The sequence below is a fragment of the Mytilus edulis genome, chromosome 9, assembly GCF_963676685.1.
Source record: "Mytilus edulis chromosome 9, xbMytEdul2.2, whole genome shotgun sequence".
Taxonomy (NCBI): domain Eukaryota; kingdom Metazoa; phylum Mollusca; class Bivalvia; order Mytilida; family Mytilidae; genus Mytilus; species Mytilus edulis.
Window position 1 is genome coordinate 32390246 of NC_092352.1, and position 21046 is coordinate 32411291.

At 32.1% G+C, this 21046-nt stretch overlaps 1 protein-coding gene across 1 annotated transcript; it reads left to right on the forward strand.

The window, feature by feature from the left end:
- Positions 1 to 1680: 1680 nt before the first annotated feature.
- On the forward strand, positions 1681 to 18468 carry LOC139488132 (transcription factor E4F1-like). The gene is made up of 15 exons (XM_071273530.1): positions 1681 to 1779; positions 2658 to 2912; positions 3719 to 3824; positions 4278 to 4500; positions 5129 to 5255; positions 6811 to 6889; positions 7752 to 7833; positions 8892 to 9137; positions 9429 to 9581; positions 11552 to 11589; positions 12101 to 12240; positions 12876 to 13093; positions 14741 to 14939; positions 15729 to 15859; positions 18017 to 18468. The coding sequence occupies exons 1-15, from the start codon at positions 1728 to 1730 to the stop codon at positions 18413 to 18415; spliced, it is 2448 nt and encodes an 815-aa protein (XP_071129631.1). The 5' UTR covers positions 1681 to 1727; the 3' UTR covers positions 18416 to 18468.
- The last annotated feature ends 2578 nt before the right edge of the window (positions 18469 to 21046 follow it).

A 21046-nucleotide genomic window follows, 5' to 3' on the forward strand; every position in this document is an offset into this window, starting at 1 on the left:
ATTCAGACGACGACGACGGACGGGGCCCGAAGCACTGTGGGCTAAAAAAAACCAATGTCTTCTACAGGATTATATTTTGAAAGATAAGAGTACAAATGCAATGTATGATACAACACATTTTATTTTTGCACTAAAAATTATTGATAGATATTGGGTTTTTTTTTACAAATATCATGATTCGTTTTTTTTTTTAATATATTCTCTACATCATTTTAAAGGGGTACTAGCTACGAGATATATAAAAAATCTAAAGTTGGATTTTTTTTTTGGTTCAATCAATAGTGAAATAACAATTCGCTTTTTGAAGCCAAAAAGGGTCAATTTTGTCAAACTACGCTAAGAAACATTGATAATTAGTAATTCACTTGCAAGTGAATGAGTCGACCTCTTTAAATCCGTATTCATGTGAACTTCAATTTAACTCCTAGCTAGAGATTGACAACGCATGCATTGTACGTGTACTGGTTATTTGAAGAAAAAGAATATCAACAATGAAAGTGAAACTACGGTAAATCATTGATTACTAATTCGATGCACATACAATCATTCTTATACGGTTAAAAGCAACGAGAAACATCTATTTTTAATCTATAAAATAAAATCAAACAGACCTAAAATAATCCAATTGCACGTGTTGGTTTAATCTGTTCATATCTTTATTTATGTTTACATCGCTTATATGGTCATCTGAGGTCAAATTGATAGTTAATTAGATGGCGTATGGACTAAAATACACACGAAACGAACCTATATATTATCTACCCCATGCTCTGTAAACTGTTTATTTTAGACTTTTGATAGTTTGGATAAATCTTTTACATTGTTATAAATCAAATATGAGAATTTGAGTCAAATCGGTGACCATGAATTTGACAGCTAGTGCCCCTTTAAATACCAAGGTTTATATAGTATGAAGTCTAAAATAACAAAAACTTGCACTTAGCGATATCACTTTTATATAAAAGATTTAAGATTTAAATATGCTACATATGTCTATATATATATATATTTATCACATATTTGTTACGAATACGTCTGGTTTTGCATATGCAATAACCTCAAAATTGCCCGGGGCAAAAAAGAGCATATTGATATTGTGCCCCGATTCTAAATGACGTGACGTCACTGCGTCCTTAACGACACATTTGTGATAAAATGTTTAAGATTTTACCTTTTATCTTTCATTAAATTGTTATAATTGACCTTTTTTTCTCTTTTCTGCAGAAATTAAACATGTGATAAAAAGATTATATATAACATGTCTTTTCCATATTGGCCCTGGTATCATCCCTCGACCCAAAGCCTCGAGGCCGATATGGGAGTCTCGGGATGATACCAGGGACAATATGGAAAAGGGCATGTTATAATCTATAAATATGATAATCTATACATATGATATGGACATATGTAGCATATTTAAATCTTAAATCTTTGATATAAAAGCACATACAGATATTCACAGTATTTTTGTCTGCAGCACTTAACACAAAACTTGATAAGTTTTGTTTATCATGGTGTTTTTTTTTTTTTTGTGTTGTTTAAAATTAAAAGATATACGTGATATTACTATGTTATTCAAGTTAGAAGGGACGGGGTGCACAAAACCTTTAATAAAATCTAAAAATTTGCCATTAGAACGCACCTTACTCAAATTACTTTGAAACGCGCCCTATACTTTTACCGGAAGTAGATTATCACTCACCATTTTTCGATAGTCGCAAACCGCCATGACCGAGAACGACAAACCATCAGATGTGTCTACGACACGTTTACTTCTAGGTAAGAAGCAGACGAAAAAAGTTCAAATTGTCATTTTATTATTAATGAAATACCCACAAAAGAAAATGCATAACATGTTGATGATATATGGTCTTACAAATAATTTGGTAGCTTCGTTGACAACTGGTGTGAACTGCCATCATTGTTTACACTCTTCCAAGACTGAAAAACAATATTTTTTCCTGCAGTCGGATCATCAAGTTATGGTAAAAGAGATTGTAAAACTATTTTATGGATCTCCATGCCCTGTTTTATGACAAAGAACCAAAATCTTTAAACCTCGCTCCCGCCTTCTTCAAATAATCACCTTGTCCCCAGCTTGTCTGGCAATATAGCCATTGGACATCAGAGTTATCTCAGGCTCATAATAACCTGGCCTTAGTCAAGTTGCTGTCATGTTTTGAATCTTGCCATTGTTATGATCATATGTACATTGTACATGTATTGGTACTACGATTGCCTGAGAAATCCCAAGAAAATTGACCCAAAAACTTATAGATAAATTATGTCAGCGGAAAATTAATTTTTTATGGTGGCATCAAAGGTTTTAGTAAGACTATACAAATCCTTGGTGTCATATACACGGTAAATACCTCTTTTATAGATTTGTAGTAAAGTATATCATTTTGAGATTAAATTCCTCTGTCAAAGGCAAAGTGGAAATGTACAGTGAATTTTAATTTGCATAAATCTATAGGTCGTTACCCCATTTTTAAAATGCCTTTCCTGGGTACCTTGCATGTTTTTATGGAACAGCCCTGTGTAGTTATTCATTTGTAAATATACATTTTTGTAGAAAGTATCAAATTTATATTTTCACAGCAATTTATTTTATGAGATAAAACTGTCCTAAATAAATAAACTTTATTTTTGCACAGAAATTGACACAGATGGAGAAGGTGATGATGACATACATTTCTGTAAAAGATGTCGTCTCATGTTCACAAGTCTCCAAGATTACCTTGATCATAAAGTACAACATGACAAATACAAAGTTAGTTTCACAAGGAATGGTAAAAACAGGAAGCTGATTATTCCTAAGCTAATACAACCAGAGGATATTAAACATGAACCAGGAAAGGCCAATGAAATTACTGATAATACAGAACAAGAAATTCACAAGAAGAAAAGAGGTACATTTTTATAATAAACAGTATAGCATTCTTACATTTTTATAAAATCAACACAGTATTTTTTTTTAACTTCAGTGAAAAAATCTTGGTGGAGGAAGATTTGGGATAATCAGTGGGACAGCCACCGGAAAACTCTAGTACACTCAACACAAGTAGCAATGAATTGATATTTTAAGATCATACATGTATGACCCTTATTTTTTTTTTATTTAATGGACAAATTTGCACAGCCTTTCCTTCTAAAACTACAAATTTGCAATCATTAAAAATGTTTTATCCATCTGGATAATGAATGATCATTGCCAATAAATATCTCCTTACTTTTATGTTATAACAAGATGAAAACAACAATTGCTTTGTGGTCTGTAAAAGAGGGGTGGAAGATACCAGAGGGACAGTCAAACTCATAGATGGAAAATAAAGTGACAACACCATGGCTAAAAATAAAAAGACAAACAGACAAATTATAGTACACAAGACACAACATAGAAAACTAAAGACTCAGCAACACAAACCCCTCCAAAAACTGGGGGTGTTTGGAAGGGTAAACTGAATGTGCGTGTAGGGATTTTGTGTCATGAACAAATGAACCATAAGGGTATGTTCCTTCTTTACCATTGTAATTTAGAACACATTTCTGTGACAGATGTTTTTGTGCATAATAAATTAGTAATACTTTTGTATTCATAAAAGAAATGTTTTTTTCTTTTTGAAGTTGTTACTTTATGCTGATAAAATGAAGATGTTAACTACATTCTTAGTGGTGCAATCTGTTATAAAGGTACATGAATTTTGTTTGATTACAGGTAGAAAAAGGAAAAGTGAGGAGGTGTTAAAGGAACAAGTACCAGAAGAGAATAACATCTATAACACATCATATACCTGCATCAAGTGTGATTTAAAATTTAATAGGTAAGCAACAGTGTTCTGTAGATGACCAGGGTACCTTAGACTGGGGTAGATGGAGACAACTTGGGAAAGGTTCATGTTGAAAGTGACATTGCATAAATACCTCCATAATAATAAGCACACATTAAAAAACAACATATATTTAGCATAATTTGGACATCTCTTCTAAGGTATTTATGAACTCCAAAATTAATGAAAATTTTCATGTATATGCATAAGTGATCAATCAATTGTCAAAAACATCTAGTAAATATTTTGACATTTAGTGAAATATTAAAATTTGATAGTCTTTTTCGCAGTAACTTATTATTATGCCTGTTCAAATTTCTTCAAGCAAATCCAAGTATCATAATATAAATTTGATGCATCCAAAATACTGTTCTTCATGTCAATAAATGTTACATTTTCCTGAAAAAAATTACAGTAATGTTCAATAATTTTTTTTTATATAATTAGAGAGGCAGCCTTAAAGCGACACATAGCTTTTGTTCATGATGAAGAAACAGTTGAAGATTCAGATGAAGACAAGATAGATGAGGATTACCAGGAAGAGGAAGAAGATGAAGAAGACGAAGAAAAGAGACAACCTAGAAGTCCTAAGCAGTATAATATCATAAAGAATTCTGATGGGGGAGACAGACCTTATGAATGTCACATTTGTCATAATAGGTTTAAAGAGGTATCATAACTTTTTACACAGATTTATTTTCTATAAAATCTTCTTTATTTATAAATGAAGCATCAAGACAAAAAAATGCAATTTCGGATAAGAAGTTTCCAAAATAAAATGTGACCTTAACAATTCATAGGTTTAATAACTGTTACATAACTTTAGAGTTTTTAATTATAATAGTAAGTCAATACTACAGCACCAATGTTCAAAATTTAAAATCAACCAAACTATAAAAAAAAAATATAAGGAAGATGTGGCAGCCCAATATCATTGTCAATGGATTTAGTGAACCCATTTGCATGAACTTATATGTATAAATATTGCACTGACATTATTTTTATGCCCCATTTATGGGCATTATGTATTCTAGTCTGTGCATCCATTCCTCTGTTCGTTCGTCCGTTCGTTCATTCGTCTGTCCTGCTTCAGGTAGTTTTTGATGAAGTTGAAGTCCAATCAACTTGAAACTTAGTACAAATGTTCCCTTTAATTTGATCCATTTTCGCGGTCCACTGAACATAGAAAAATGATAGTTTGGATGGGGCATCCGTGTACTAGGGACACATTCTTGTTTTATTTTGAAATAATTTGTCTTTAACTTTTTTTTTAAATTTGATCTTTGATTTGTTTTCAGATAAGTATTCTGAAAACCCACATGCTTACCCACAGTGATACCAGAGACTTTCCATGCTCGATACAAGGTTGTACCTATGCCTTTAAAACAAAAGGGGCTTTAAAACGTCATCTCAGAAGACATACAGGTATTGTTAAACACAATGATACTAGAAACTTTCCATGCTCAATACAAGGTTGTACTTATGCCTTTAAAACAAAAGGGGCTTTAAAGCGTCATCTCAGAAGACATACAGGTATTGTTAAACACAGGGATACTAGAGACTTTTCATGCTCAATACAAGGTTGTACTTATGCCTTTAAAACTAAAGAGGCTTTAAAGCGTCATCTCAGAAGACATACAGGTATTGTTAAACACAGTGATACTAGAGACTTTCCATGCTCAATACAAGGTTGTACAATGTACCTATGCCTTTAAAACAAAAGGGGCTTTAAAGCGTCATCTCAGAAGACATACAGGTATTGTTAAACACAATGATACTAGAAACTTTCCATGCTCAATACAAGGTTGTACCTATGCCTTTAAAACAAAAGGGGCTTTAAAACGTCGTCTCAGAAGACATACAGGTATTGTTAAACACAGTGATACCAGAGATTTCCATGCTCAATACAAGGTTGTACTTATGCCTTTAAAACTAAAGAGGCTTTAAAGCGTCATCTCAGAAGACATACTGGTATTGTTAAACACAGTGATACCAGAGACTTTCCATGCTCAATACAAGGTTGTACTTATGCCTTTAAAACTAAAGAGGCTTTAAAGCGTCATCTCAGAAGACATACAGGTATTGTTAAACACAGTGATACCAGAGACTTTCCATGCTCAATACAAGGTTGTACCTATGCCTTTAAAACAAAAGGGGCTTTAAAGCGTCATCTCAGAAGACATACAGGTATTGTTAAACACAATGATACTAGAAACTTTCCATGCTCAATACAAGGTTGTGCTTATGCCTTTAAAACAAAAGGGGCTTTAAAGCGTCATCTCAGAAGACATACAGGTATTGCTAAACTAAAATCATAATAGATTACTAAAAATAATATTTTATTATTTCATATGAATAAAAATATGAGCCAAAATTGACTAGAATATAATATTGAAGACCTTTTATTAAAATATCATGTTTTAAAGTATCCCATCAGCTGAATAATTTTGTCAACAGAAACAGTTTGTTTTATCTCTTCCTTGAATGTGGTTGCCTTGAATATTTGAAGTCTTGGGGCTATTTCCATTCAGGTCAAACCAAAGACTTTCAAATTTGACAATTTGACAAGCTGGTTCTATGCTATGATCTGTATTGTTAGAGTGACATGTCATGTTGAGGGTAAGCCCATTAAAAACTTACTTGGCATGTTTGTATACCATTATATTGCCTTATTAGTAAGGATGATCTGTATTGTAAGAGCGACATGTCATGTTGAGGGTAAGACCATTAAAAACTTACTTGGCATGTTGGTATACCATTATATTGCCTTATAAGTAAGGTGAAGAAGAAAAAAATTGTGCAGTACAAAGGTTGAGCCAAATCCTTATCAGGAAAATAACTAGAATAACAGATGTCACAAGCAGTGGAGCTAGATTAAAATTCCAAAATAATATTTTTTAAATAATGGTATTAAATGATAAAAGACATTCTGTTATTTATAAATGAAAGATGTAATATATTTTTATTTTGTTATTTAAAGGAGAAAGACCTTATTCCTGTGAGGCATGTGGTCGTAGTTTTACAGAATCTGGTGCTCTGACTAGGCACATGAGATCAAGGTAGGTTTTGATTATTGGGAGATAAAGTGTTTGAGGAAAGAATTTTCATAGAAAGCTTGTTTGAATATATATGTTACAAAAAACATGACTACGCTTAAAACAGAATTTAGTACTTTGTACTCATACTTAAGACTGAAATTTCATAAAACAAATACCTTTGGAGTTACTCTTGACGGCATATCAGAAAAGAAAAACAATTTACTGAATGCTCACAATAATATTGCACAAAGTGAGATGAATGCATTTCAAAATACTATTTATTGAATGTGCTGAACTGAAACAATTTCTTTTTAACTAATTAAATGATATTCACTGGTTTCTAAGTATACTTTATTTATTGGTCGCTATTAATGCTTTGACAGAAGTACACTATTTAACTTTTTGCTTCGAACACATCTCAGAAATAGGGCTGAAAACATCATAGAACTTGCATACCTACAAGTACTTTCAAAATACTGTTCTTTCCAGAAATACAATTTATAGAATTTGCACACAAATAAATACTTTACATGAACATTTTTTTAGGCTCATGGAATTTTATAAGTTGAAATGAATACTTTATAGGAATATTTAAAAAAAAAACAAAAAACAATACACTTACAAATGTTCTAAATGGAAGTACACAGAGTGACATTATACAACATCAATTAAGTATTTTCATTTTAAGAAAAGCCAACCTGTTTACTACAACTTATCCAAGACTTGATTATCATTTGTAAATTGATATGTATATATTAACTGCACAAAAGTGAAAAATTTGAAAAGGAACACTTGATGGAAAAAAATACTTTCCATGTTTGAAGATAGAATTAAAGTCACTTGTAAATGTACATGATAACAGTTATCCTTTGTCTATTTTTAGAGTGCCTTGTACTAATAAGTCAGATAGTGATTTACCAAGGTATAAAATGAAATGGAATCTGCCAAATCAAACCATTCATCAAGTATGTTACAATTGTGGTTATTAGAGATAAAATATTATACATGTTATGCCATGTAAAATTAACTTTCTGGTTCATAGACACCACTGTGTTAGCAAAAATCTGCTACTGACTTGTGTTTATTACAAACAAAAAATAGAGAGAATGTTTAAAAGTCTGTGTTGTTCAAACTTTACTGCTTTCAATTTAGTCAATAAGCCATAACTCTAATGCAGAAGAAAAAAAAATTATTTAACGGAGTTAAGACTTTCCAGTAAACTTGTACTTTTGACAAAGTTTGCATAAATGAAAATGCTTTTTTCCTTTGATTATTGATAAAGGAGTAGGTCCAGTAAGACCCCTTTTTGGCCCCAAAATATAGCAGTTTAACAAGATTGTTAAAATGTAAACTTTTAGTTATTTATTGGACAGTAGAATGCTTCTGTTACATAAATATGGGCTGTTTTTGACAATACAATGCACATATATCGGGTACTAGCACTATTAAGTCATGCTAAATTACTGAAATCTTCACAATTCTAGCATTTTAGTTAAATTTTAGACGGTTTTCGTGTGAACGAAAGTGGCCGCATTTGTGTTCATCCTTGATATTGAAATGTAAGTTGTATTTTATGATAATATATAACATATATAAAGGTTGAGGATGAACATGGATGCTGCCACTTTCATTTTTGACAAAAACCATCTGAAAAGTGACATTTTTCGGCATATTTGGTAGATTTTTCATATTTGAGCTTGAATCGGGTCGTTTTTAATGACTAAATCAGTTAAAATCTTTCACAAAAACTAATTGATTCAAATGAAATAGACACTTAAGTGTTTAAAAAGTGGTCAAAATCTTTCGTAAGATGAACCTGAAATTTGAGGCCAAAATCGGTCCTTACCGGACCTACTCCTTTTCAAATGACACAACTGTTAAAGATTATAGCAATGGGATATCTTGAGTGACTTTCAGATCATACACTTTGAGAGAAAACCAGTGGAACTACGTATTGATATGTATTTTTTTTAGGAATTAGAGTTCTGTTATGAGTTTGATATTTAATATTGTTCACTTTTAGATTGGTGAGACAGACATACAGGAAGTTGATGAAGAATCATCTGTTGTACAAATATCTGACCTCGTGGCTGCAGCCTTGAACTCTGATACCCTACATACTAATGCTGATGGTAGTATACAGGTAGTCATCTCAGCAGATCAAAATGATATAAGACTGACTGGCCTGGATGGCAGTTCTGATGAAGTTGTGGTGATAAACTTGGGAAATGCTGAACAAGAAGAGACAATTTCCTCAACACACTGTCAGGTATGTGATAACTTCAGTTTATTAGAGGAATGTACAGTACAGATATCCATCTCTTTCTTAACAAAAAAAATATATTGAATTAAGAGAAAAGATGACAAACAACAGGTATTTAAATTGACTATACATTAACAGGTAAGTACAAAATTAAAACAATATTTAACGATTTTACTACAATAGCACTAGGCAAGTGCATGTGTTTGACATGATCATTATAGAAATATGTTCATGATTGCATCAGTCTGTCTTTTAAGGTTAATAATACTTTAAAAGATGGTATTAATTTTCTGACAGGTCTGTGAAGAGCAGTTACCAACAATATACCAGCTAAAGGAACATCTGAGGAAGCATATAACAGATCATGCTAATAGGTGTAAAATCTGTCATTTTATATCAGAGGATCAAGAACAGCTGATTAAACATTACACAGCACATCACCCAGAAGAGGTAGGTAGTGTTTATCTCCATTTTTCACTCACATAAGCCCAACATTGATACTGTTCAGTAAGAATCTGACCAATACTTAGAATAAAATATAAATGTACAATTTAGAAGAACTTGTTTTATTTGAAAAATATTTATTTGGTGATTAAGTTATTTTATAAATGTTGACAAGACTTAATTGATTTTTGAGCCAATTGTGTATATACCTTTACACAAATAAACAAATGTATGTCTGTGCTTACAGACAATTTTGAACATCTTCAGATTCATTCCTGATGTAGGAAGAAGAGTTCTATTTCATCCCTGTCATTATTAAAATAAGTTGTTATAGCTACTCAAGAGTAGGGTGTCTAGTTATCTGGTCCGAGACCACAATTGTCGTCCCTTGATTTTCGTTGTCCACAAATATAGTCCCTAGTTTTGACAGTGGGTTACTTGCCATTAATATTTATACCCCTTCCAAAGGAGTAAGTTCGGTAAGGGCCATATTTGGCCCCAATTATAAAGTTCATAGTTACAAGACAATAAATGCTTTAAGTTGCCTTAAAGACATGTGAGAAAGTTAAACAGAACTGTTTTTGTCAAAGTTTAATTCTAACACGTTGATTTTTACATCCCAAAAAGGTCAAGATAAGGGATTTTTGTGAAATTTGACAAAATCACCTGGATTTCAACCAAATAAAGGACCAGGAAACATAGAGCGCAGGCGTCGACAAGCTTAATATTCAAATAAGACATGTGAAATGTCTTCACAAACATTATTTTACAAGATCTTTGTTGTCGACGTATGCGCTCTATGTTTCCTCTCCAATAATCTATGGAAATTTACCCATTTTCATTGATTTTTACATGAAAAATCAATATGAGTACAACTTGTGACGTCATAATGAAACGCAGAATTGTGAAATTTTCAATAAAATGGCTTATATCCTATCCAGTCAATGTATTAGCTATAATTTATCGTGATATTGGTAAATAAATCCGAATTTGAAATTTACGCTAAAAAATGGGGCCATTTTAGGACCTTATCGAACATACTCCTTTATTTCTCCATGTTTAATGCCTCAAATTGCAAGTAGGGGGGTAAAATTACACTAAAAAAAATTGGGTCAAGAATTTTAAAGGAAAGTAGTGATTTGGTCCAGCTGAAAAAGGTTAAAAATGAGCACTTCGGAAGCTGTCAAAAGATTTCAAGACGCCCTTAACATAAAATTGTCCATAATTTGAGTTAGAGCCAATGAAGTTTTCTATAATTTTGATATAATTTGTCCCAAAAGTAGTACAACACACTAAAAATTTCATTGAGAAAGCGCAGGTGGGATTTTTTAAATTTTCATTTATGTTCTAAAAGAAATGCACTACGAAATAATTGTGGTCTCAGACCATCTGTTACTTTCTGTAGAATGTTTGAATGGAAAGAGATAAACATAAAAGGTTCATTTTGAGTTTACTTGGTTAAAAATGTATGATCTTGTCCCATAACTTCTTGCAAGTCAATCTATCATGATCTTTTGTCATAGATCTCTATCCTACTATGACTATGACTGCTACTTCCCTCAAAAGAGAGTTCCTTAAGATGGCTTTATATATTGGATCACTATAACAAACAATACTGACATTGCCAAAATTTGTATTTTTTTTGTGATTAACACAAACTTTGGATATTTGTTATAAGATACAATTGTTTATCCAGGTGAAACCAAAGATAGCTGTAAGGTTCCTTGTGTGGTAACTACTGGGTGTTCATACTGTGTTGCCAATCAAATACTGATATGACTCATCTATTAGTGTCACTTTTCATTGGAGTCTTCAAATACTGGAAAAACATATATAAATTTATAAAAAAAAAACAATTAATTCTCGAAAAGTACAAAATAAATCTTTGACTAAAAAAGCACAAAATAAATCTTTGACTAAAGAAGTAAAAAATAAATCATTGACAGATTTTGTAGTTATAAATTATTATTTTTCAGAGTGATGACATACTTGCGGTACCTTTTAAAGAAGAAGGGTAAGTTTGTAATTATTTTGATCAGTGCAATATTAAAGCTTAAAATATGTTCCAGATTGTGCTTGTTTTCATTGCTGAATCAAACATTTTTATAAAGATTATTTGGGGAAAAAATTGTTCTGTGTGTACAATTTCTTTATACTTTTTAAATGCATTTAACTTTGAAACTCAGATGCTGAGAAGAAATTATAATGTAGTTACTCTTTTGTATTAGTACATGATAGACAGGCTCCCTCAGCATTCCCAATTAAAAAAAAACAAATCTCTGCAAATACTATTTCAATGCAGTTTTATAGGTTCAATGATTAACAAAATGTTAGCAGTTAATATGAGTGATATAAAAAATATTGGTTTAATGTCATAAGGTTACATCAATACCTTCATGATTGTGATAAAAAAAAGTAAACAAGACCATAAAATTCCATGGGCTATAATTTAAGTATTTTAAATTCAAACTTAATATGTGTATTTATTACTATGAATCTGTAACAACAGACAATTCTGTTTGTAGTGCCAAGGATGCATTGAAGCAGTTATTAGAACTACCAGATGATGATGAAGAAAATGACAAGTTAACACAGAAATGTCCTGTTTGTCTGAAACCATTTAGAGGAACTTCATATCTCAAACTACATATGAAGTCACATATAGGTAGGTTAATGTTTATCTCAAGCTACATATGAAGTCACATATAGGTAAGTTAATGTTTATCTCAAACTACATATGAAGTCACATATAGGTAGGTTAATGTTTATCTCAAACTACATATGAAGTCACATATAGGTAGGTTAATGTTTATCTCAAACTACATATGAAGTCACATATAGGTAGGTTAATGTTTATCTCAAACTACATATGAAGTCACATATAGGTAGGTTAATGTTTATCTCAAACTACATATGAAGTCACATATAGGTAGGTTAATGTTTATCTCAAACTACATATGAAGTCACATATAGGTAGGTTAATGTTTATCTCAAACTACATATGAAGTCACATATAGGTAGGTTAATGTTTATCTCAAACTACATATGAAGTCACATATAGGTAGGTTAATGTTTATCTCAAACTACATATGAAGTCACATATAGGTAGGTTAATGGTTTCAAAAAAAAATGGAAATTCATGGTGTTCCATTAGTTATAGGCACAGAAAAGTAAAATAGCTGTTTAATAATATTTATAATATATTTTATAAACTAAACTTTCTTGCTTTCTGTAAAGTTATTGAAATGACCTGAAGAAAATGTGTACTTTTACATAAATTATATTTGTTTTATTTTTCAGGTGAAAAAGCTCATAAATGTACTGTGTGTGAAAAAAGTTTTATAACCAAAGACACTTTAAACAAACATATGAGTGTTCATAATACAGAAAGGCAGTATAAATGTGGTGAATGTGGTAAACTGTTCAAAAGGATCTCACATGTCAGGGAACATCTCAAAATACATTCTGTAGACAGACCATTTCCTTGTTCGGTTTGCTCCAAGTCATTCAAGTCTGCTGTAAGTAATATAACATAAATTTTCTCAGTGTTTATACCGAAGTCTTTTTACTTTTTAAATTTTTTTTTTAAATGTGTAAAAATCAAATTTAAAATATATAAAAATGTGCAAATTTTAAATAAATCAAATGAACTATTAGATGCTTGATGTTTGCAGTCATCAAAATAGAGCTGTGAATGGATGTCAAGATTTGTAAAATACAAATGTAATTGAAGTTAATACTTGTAGATTGTTGTCCATTTTTAGCTCACCTGACCCGAAGGGCCAAGTGAGCTTTTCCCATCACTTTGCGTCCGGCGTCCGGCGTCGTCGTCGTTAACTTTTACAAAAATCTTCTCCTCTGAAACTGCTGGGCCAAATTAAACCAAACTTGGCCTCAATCATCATTGGGGTATCTAGTTTAAAAAATGTGTGGCGTGACCCCGCCTACCAACCAAGATGGCCGCCATGGCTAAAAATAGAACATAGGGGTAAAATGCAGTTTTTGGCTTATAACTCAAAAACCAAAGCATTTTGAGCAAATCTGAGAGGGGTAAAATTGTTAATCAGGTCAAGATCTATCTGCCCTGAAATTTTCAGATGAATCACAATCCGTTGTTGGGTTGCTGCCCCTGAATATGTAATTTTAAGGAAATTTTGCTGTTTTTGGTTATTATCTTGAATATTATTATAGATAAAGATAAACTGTAAACAGCAATAATGTTCAGAAAAGTAAGATTTACAAATAAGTCAACACGACCGAAATGGTCAATTGACCCCTTTAGGAGTTATTGCCCTTTATAGTCAATTTTTAACCATTTTTTGTAAATCTTAGTCATCTTTTAGAAAATCTTCTCCTCTGAAACTACTGGGCCAAATCAAACCAAACATGGCCACAATCATCATTGGGGTATCTAGTTTTAAAAATGTGTCCGGTGACCCGGTCAACCAACCAAGATGGCCACCATGGCTAAAAATAGAACATGGGGGTAAAATGCAGTTTTTGGCTTATAACTCAAAACCAAAGCATTTAGAGCAAATCTGACAGGAAGTAAAATTGTTGATCAGGTCACGATCTATCTGCCCTGGAATTTTCAGATGAATCGGATAATCGGTTGTTAGGTTGCTGCCCCTGAATTGGTAATTTTGAGGAAATTTTGCTGTTTTTGTTTATTATCTTGAATATTGTTATAGATAGAGATAAACTGTAAACAGCAATAATGTACAGCAAAGTAAGAGCTAAAAATAAGTCAGTGTGACCAAAATAGTCAATTGACCCCCTAAGGAGTTATTGCCCTTCATAGTCAATTTTTAACAATTTTCTTAAAATTTGAAGATTTTCAATAACATTTTCCACAGAAAGTACTGTTATAGATAGAGATAATTGTAAGCAGCAAGAATGTTTAGTTAAGTAAGATCTACAAACACATCACCATCACCAAAACACAATTTTGTCATGAATCCATCTGTGTCCATTGTTTAATATTCACATAGACCAAGGTGAGCGACACAGGCTCTTTAGAGCCTCTAGTTTTAATTCCTTTTATACTGGTACACAATTTTAACAAATAAAAATACAAAAAGTAAAAATTTCAATGCATACTATAAAATAAAAAAGAAATTATGAAAAAATGTAAAGTGTTTACATTCATTTTTAATTTTTTTCAGAATGCTATGAGAGTACACATGAGAACACATACCAGTATTTTACCATATGAATGTAAATTTTGTCATCGTAAATTTCGTGAGAAAGCTTCACTACTGCGACATGTAAGAATGCATACAGGAGAACGTCCATTTAAATGTAACAGATGTGGCAGGGCATTTGCTGAACATGGAACACTTAACAGACATCTAAAGGCAAAAGGTAGGCAGAGTATTCACTTACATAACAAACTCAAAGACATCTACAGATTGAAAAAAGAAAAAGGCATTCATTAACATAACACCTTACAGGCATTTAAAAAAGAAAAGTAATTGGACATTTGCAAACATTTGGTCACGACAATGTGTTTATCGCACGACAGTCTCACTACTGTGGTAAGACACTCTCACAACAGCCACAAGACAGTGACACGACAAAAATCGTAGAGCAAAAAAAGTACATGTTCAATGTTCGACACACAACAGCGTAACGATGCTCAAAATATCGTGCAACTATCGTACGACAATCACAGATGACCCGCTATTTGACCAAATTTCATGCCGTAACACTGCATAGATCTGTCGGGTTCATTGTGACCAGGGCTTTACAAGTTAAATTAACATCAACAAATAATCAAGGCTTTGTATAACATGACTAATTTAAAGACATCTTGAAAAGGTATTCATCAACATATTCAAAACCTTCGGAACAATTGTCTAAAAGTAGGCAGGATACTACTAGCATTACACTTTAAAAAAGGCAAATTAACATGATGCATTTATATAATAATTACATTTAAATATTGAAATAGGAAAATAAACAGGTATCTGAAGTCTTATGAATGAGAAAATGTATATGCCTTAAACATTTTAGCAGGTAGATTCAAGGCCAATAAAGAAATGTTGCATAAACTACCTTGTCAAAATATGTTGGACACAGTGGGTTAAAATGTATTACAATGATAGAAAGTGTCCATTTATAAAAGTTTCAAGATGTTGTATTTTATTTCAGTTCCATGTACTGGCCATTCACTACCAATTCAACAGGACCAGACAGATTATAATGCTACAGTTTTGTCAGAATTTTCCTCCGTTGTTGCAGATACCCAGCAGTATATCATGTCTGATACTACTGAACAGCAGGTACAGTATTAGGGTTTTGTTTGGCAGATATCTAGCATTATGTCTATTTTTAAGTAATAAGCAGTAGTTATATACAACTCACTGACAGTAGGGTCCAAAACAAGAAGTACAAATGGAAGTAAGGGGTAGAAACTTCTTGTTGCATGAAAACTGGAAAATAACAATATATTTTCAGATATAGCTCAGCAAAAGACCTATACATTAGAGAGCAGTATTGAGACATGACAAAAATGTAAAGTTTTGTATTTAACATTTTGGTCATTATATTATACATTGAAGTATGGAAATGGAGTTGTCATTGGCATGTTGAGAAATTGCTTAATTCAATGATAATAATCATGTTCAGTATATATTTTTTTTATCTGATATGAAATCCTCCCTCTTGAAATCTTAGGCTCAAAACATAATCAAAGAGCAGAATGCTCTGAGGGATACGATTGCCATAGTTTTCATTGACACATGTATAGCAGTTCTGCAACTTTTCATTAAGCAAATACGTGAGATTTGGCCAAAATTTAAAAGATCAAAGAGGGAAAAAATAGATCCAAGGATACTGCCGCAAAAAAGCATGAACATGCGTGAGTCTCGCGCATTTTTGGCAACCCTGGTACAGCTGGATAGTATTATTTATTTTGCAAAACTAATTCAACTGCACATGCAAAATGTAATAATCAGAATAGTCACTCAACTTGAAAAATGGCCAATCCCGGATACAATACCATACAAGTGTATGAGCAGCGTACTTATTGTGGGTTTTTTTTGTATCACCGTTAATTCTAGGAGGAACCCCATTTCTAACGCTTTAAATATTAATTCCTTTGGGTCAGTGGGCATGACTCCTTTCCGTACACACTCCTCTGTTTAAATTGAGATCGTTCTTAATATAATATGACGTTTATCGACATCTAACGAGTGTCTTGACGAGTCGTACTGTATTTCAATTTTGACGGAAAATACTTCCGGAAGGGAGACAACTCGAAATGATAATATGGAAGACTCCATTTCGGCTGAAGGGGTATTATAGCTAAACCCTTTACGATGTGGACATTTATTTTTATAATTTAAATGATGCATACGATTTAAAATTATGCAACAACAATAACCCTCAAAAGCAGACAGACATAGAAATAATCCCATGAGTTTCAAATTAATAAATGAAGCGGGGAATCCAGAGCAACCTCTCAATCTGATACCCCTTGAAATCAAGAAAACTATACGCATGCGCATTAATGCATAAACAAACCCGCGACTTGCGATTTGGAACAAAAACGTTTATTAAATGATATGATGAATGGTTCTCCATTTCTTTATGAGACTACAGTATCAAATATCAGTTTCATAACAGTAAAATATAGAAAAACTCCTTCAGTTCTTATATGACAGAAATAGAATTATCGGAATTCAGAGAACTCTCACATTTATCAAAACTGGGGAATTCCCTCTGACGTGTTTCTAAATTTATAAAAACACTAAATATAAATACTGCTTAATTCTGATTTTCCGTGTTGTTAAAAACACGCATATAAGTCAAGGGAAATATCAAACATGACGATTATGAGAAGAACATTACAGGAAAGTTGTTTATGTTCAATCCTTTTGCTTGTTTTTACCTTTTAAAGCAAGACAATCATAAGAATCTGAGATGTTGCTGAATGTTTAGAATAAAACGGTCGACGTGAAGGAATGCAGCCCTGAGTCAACGGTAAAAGTCTACAGATTGCTTGAAAGCAATCGTATCCCAAAAACTGGAAGTGGTACATGTATTAATGGCATTTAAATATTTAAAATGTTCTCTAGAACACAAGACTATTTCAAAATCAAACTCTATTAAATTCCTTAGAAGCTGATTAAATTTCATCTGGCTTAAATCAGGAAGGACTCTACATTCGTTCCAACATACATATAAAAAAAATCAAATTTCTGTGAATGATTATAAATGACATTCATTAGAAAAGCAGTTTATATTGTAATTTTACTGTCTGACACAAAAACATTTCACTATATCAAATTCGTAGAAACTTATTGCCAACCCACTATATTCATCTACAAAAATCTGAAAAATAAATTATTTTGGTGTGAACTTATAACAAGTATTATAAATATTACAAGTTTATTTAGATTGTATAGAAACATAAACATAACTTCTTTTGTTTGCAGGTAGAAGAGGCAACAGAATATGTTGTTGTTCAGACAGGTTCAGATGACTATCAGAATGTGGAGATCATTACAGAGGAGGAAGTCATAGATGGTATGGAGGTCTCAAGAGATTATATTCTATTAAATGAAGAGGGGGGAAATGTCAGAATTGTAGATTCTAAAACTGGAGAGACAATCGCAACAATGCCAGCATCAGCGTTAACTGACTCTTCTTCCTCAGGGGAGATAATTGCCACTATACCACCAAACTATACAGAAGTGGAAGAATCAGTCAGTGATGATCAAATTGCTCAATCACTTATTCAGGCTATTGAAGAGGGAAATACCATTGTAGAAAATGTGCAAGTGACAGAAATGCAAATTGTAGAACATAATGAGGATCAAGTTTCTAACAGATGATGATAATCCTTATTTATATTAAAGTTCTTTTGAAACATACTAATAAAAAGAAATTGTTCTGTTATTTTACAGTGCATGGCAATGTCAACTAAGCCTGATCTTTGTTTTTAGATGGAGGGTTCAAATATGTTTATGCCGCTGATACTTTGAGCAAAAACTATAGTAGATGAACAGAAAACAGAAAAAATGTTCAGCAAATCAAGATCAACAAAAAAAAAATATAATTCATGAATTATATTCTAATCTTTAATGTAGGAGAGAGGCAATTTTTAGTAAAATGCATAAAACCAGGTGAGAAGCAAAAGCTTTTTAGAGCATCTTTTTTTTTTTACTCACAAGGATTTCCTTCCAAAAGAAAAATAGGCTATGATGAAACATTCTTTCTTTTTCACATACTTGGGAATCAAAGAATTGACACATAATTCCCTTGCAATTGAAATCTGTTATTGTGTACATGATTACGATCATGAACAAATAATCTATTCACAGACAAAATATCTATAAAACCCTTTATACATTAATAGTTCTAAGCTTCACATTTTATCCAAAATCTTAACTGACAATTAAATTGAGGTTAAGGCTGTAATATTGTGTCGGAAGGAAAATCTCCTAAAAAAAAACCACATACTGGTACCTAATATTGTTGACCTATCATGGATAATTGCAGAAAAACATAACTGGATCAACAAAGCCATATGTTATAATCTTTTGAAATGTGATGATCATGGAAGGCTGTTCAATATCCAGAAACAAATTAAATGCATATTCAGGATAAGAACAAGTTAATATGAAATTAAAATGAACCCTTCTATATTTTCAACTAACCCTGTCAGCTGAACTTAATGTGATAGATCAGTTTGCCTGCTTCTTGTCATAGTTGAATGTATGTTGAAAGTTTTACTACTAGTATCACATAAACTGAACATTATCAATGATCCATGAAAATCAGGTGTAGGTCAGATGAACCCTGTCAGATAGACACTTACACCTTACAATCATACTATATTCCAAATAAAGGTTTGAGTATTGCTTATAAAATCTAAAAATCTGACCTTATTGCAAAATTAAACATGGACTTATGAACCATAAAAATGAGGTCATGGTCAGATGAACCCTGCCAGAACAACATGCACACCATGCAATCATTCCATATACCAAATATGGCAGATCTACTGCTTATACAAATGTATATCCAATTAATGGACAAACCCAAGAAAATAAGGTCAAAAGTCAATTAAAAAACATACAGGTTATGTTCTTCTATATTTTATGATAGTATGATACTAAACCATTAACAGGAGGGATTGGGCTTGATTTTCATAGGTTGAAGTAATAATCTTTCAATCAGTTTAACTGAGGTCTTGAGTTGGCATGACTGTAACTGATAGTAGTCCTTTGTTTATGTATCATCGTCAAATATGCTTAGTTGCTTTTGTTCCTTTTTTTAACTTCGCAGTAACTTTAAAGTAAATTTAAGTAGTTTTACCATGCTTTTACTGAGTTTGAATATTCTTCATTTGCTAGAGCTAACGAGAGGGTCCAGATCTCGCATAACAAGTTTAACCCCACCATTTTTTTGTACCAGTTCCAGGTCGGAGCCTCTGACCTTGGTTAGAATTGTCATATGTGTTTTAAAATTTGTTTCATTTTCATGTTTCAAAGTTTAGTGTGAATTCCATTTTTGCTGAACTGGTCCAAGGACACAGTTATCGTCCTATGGTTTTTGTTGTCCCTAGTGTAAACAGTATATAACTTGCATGTTTTATTTGATACACTTTCCCCAATTTATTTCTTGATATTAAATAGGGGGATGTAATTACATGTTAAAGTGCTGAATCTTTATGTTAAGTAGTGATTTGGTCCAGTTCAAAAAGGTCAAATTTTATCACGTCTGAAGCTGTCAAACTAAATATTACACCCCCGTAATACAGAATTGTCAATATTTTGAGTTAGAGCTGGTAGAAGTTTCTATAATTTTGATATTATTTGTCTCAATGGTGGTACACTACACTGTAAAAATCTTTTTGAGAAAGAGCAGATGCGATTTTTTTAATTTGAATATATTGTCTAAATGAAATGCACTACAAAATAACTGTGTTCTCGGGCCAACTAGTACATTTCTTATATGGGGAAATCTGATGACTGCCCCTTTGCAGGATTTTCTCAATCTGTTGAAAAACCATTGGTGTCCTAGGGCTGTTTTCTTTATTTGCTTTGGCACATTCCCCATTTCCATTTCAGTACTACCTTATATAATTTACAATAATGGCAGGTTACACTTTCATTGCTGGATAGTAATTCCAAAGGACAAATGGAACAAATGTCAAAGTAAACAAATGGGGAATGTGGGTGTTTATTAGGGATGACATCAAAAGTTCAATGAAGGATAAAAAACTTAATTCACATAGTTTTTTCACTGACCCCCCCCCCCCCCCTTCTTAACTTAATTTGGGAAAAATTGATTGACCCATATAGATATATATGTAAAATCAATGTTGGATAATCACATCTTGCAGCAGTTCAACCCCCAAACTATTTGAATTAAGGTTTTTTATCTTACACTGATCCTTTGATGTCGTCCCTTAAAGCATTATGCTTTGGTTGTAGTTGATTCAACTACAATAATGGACA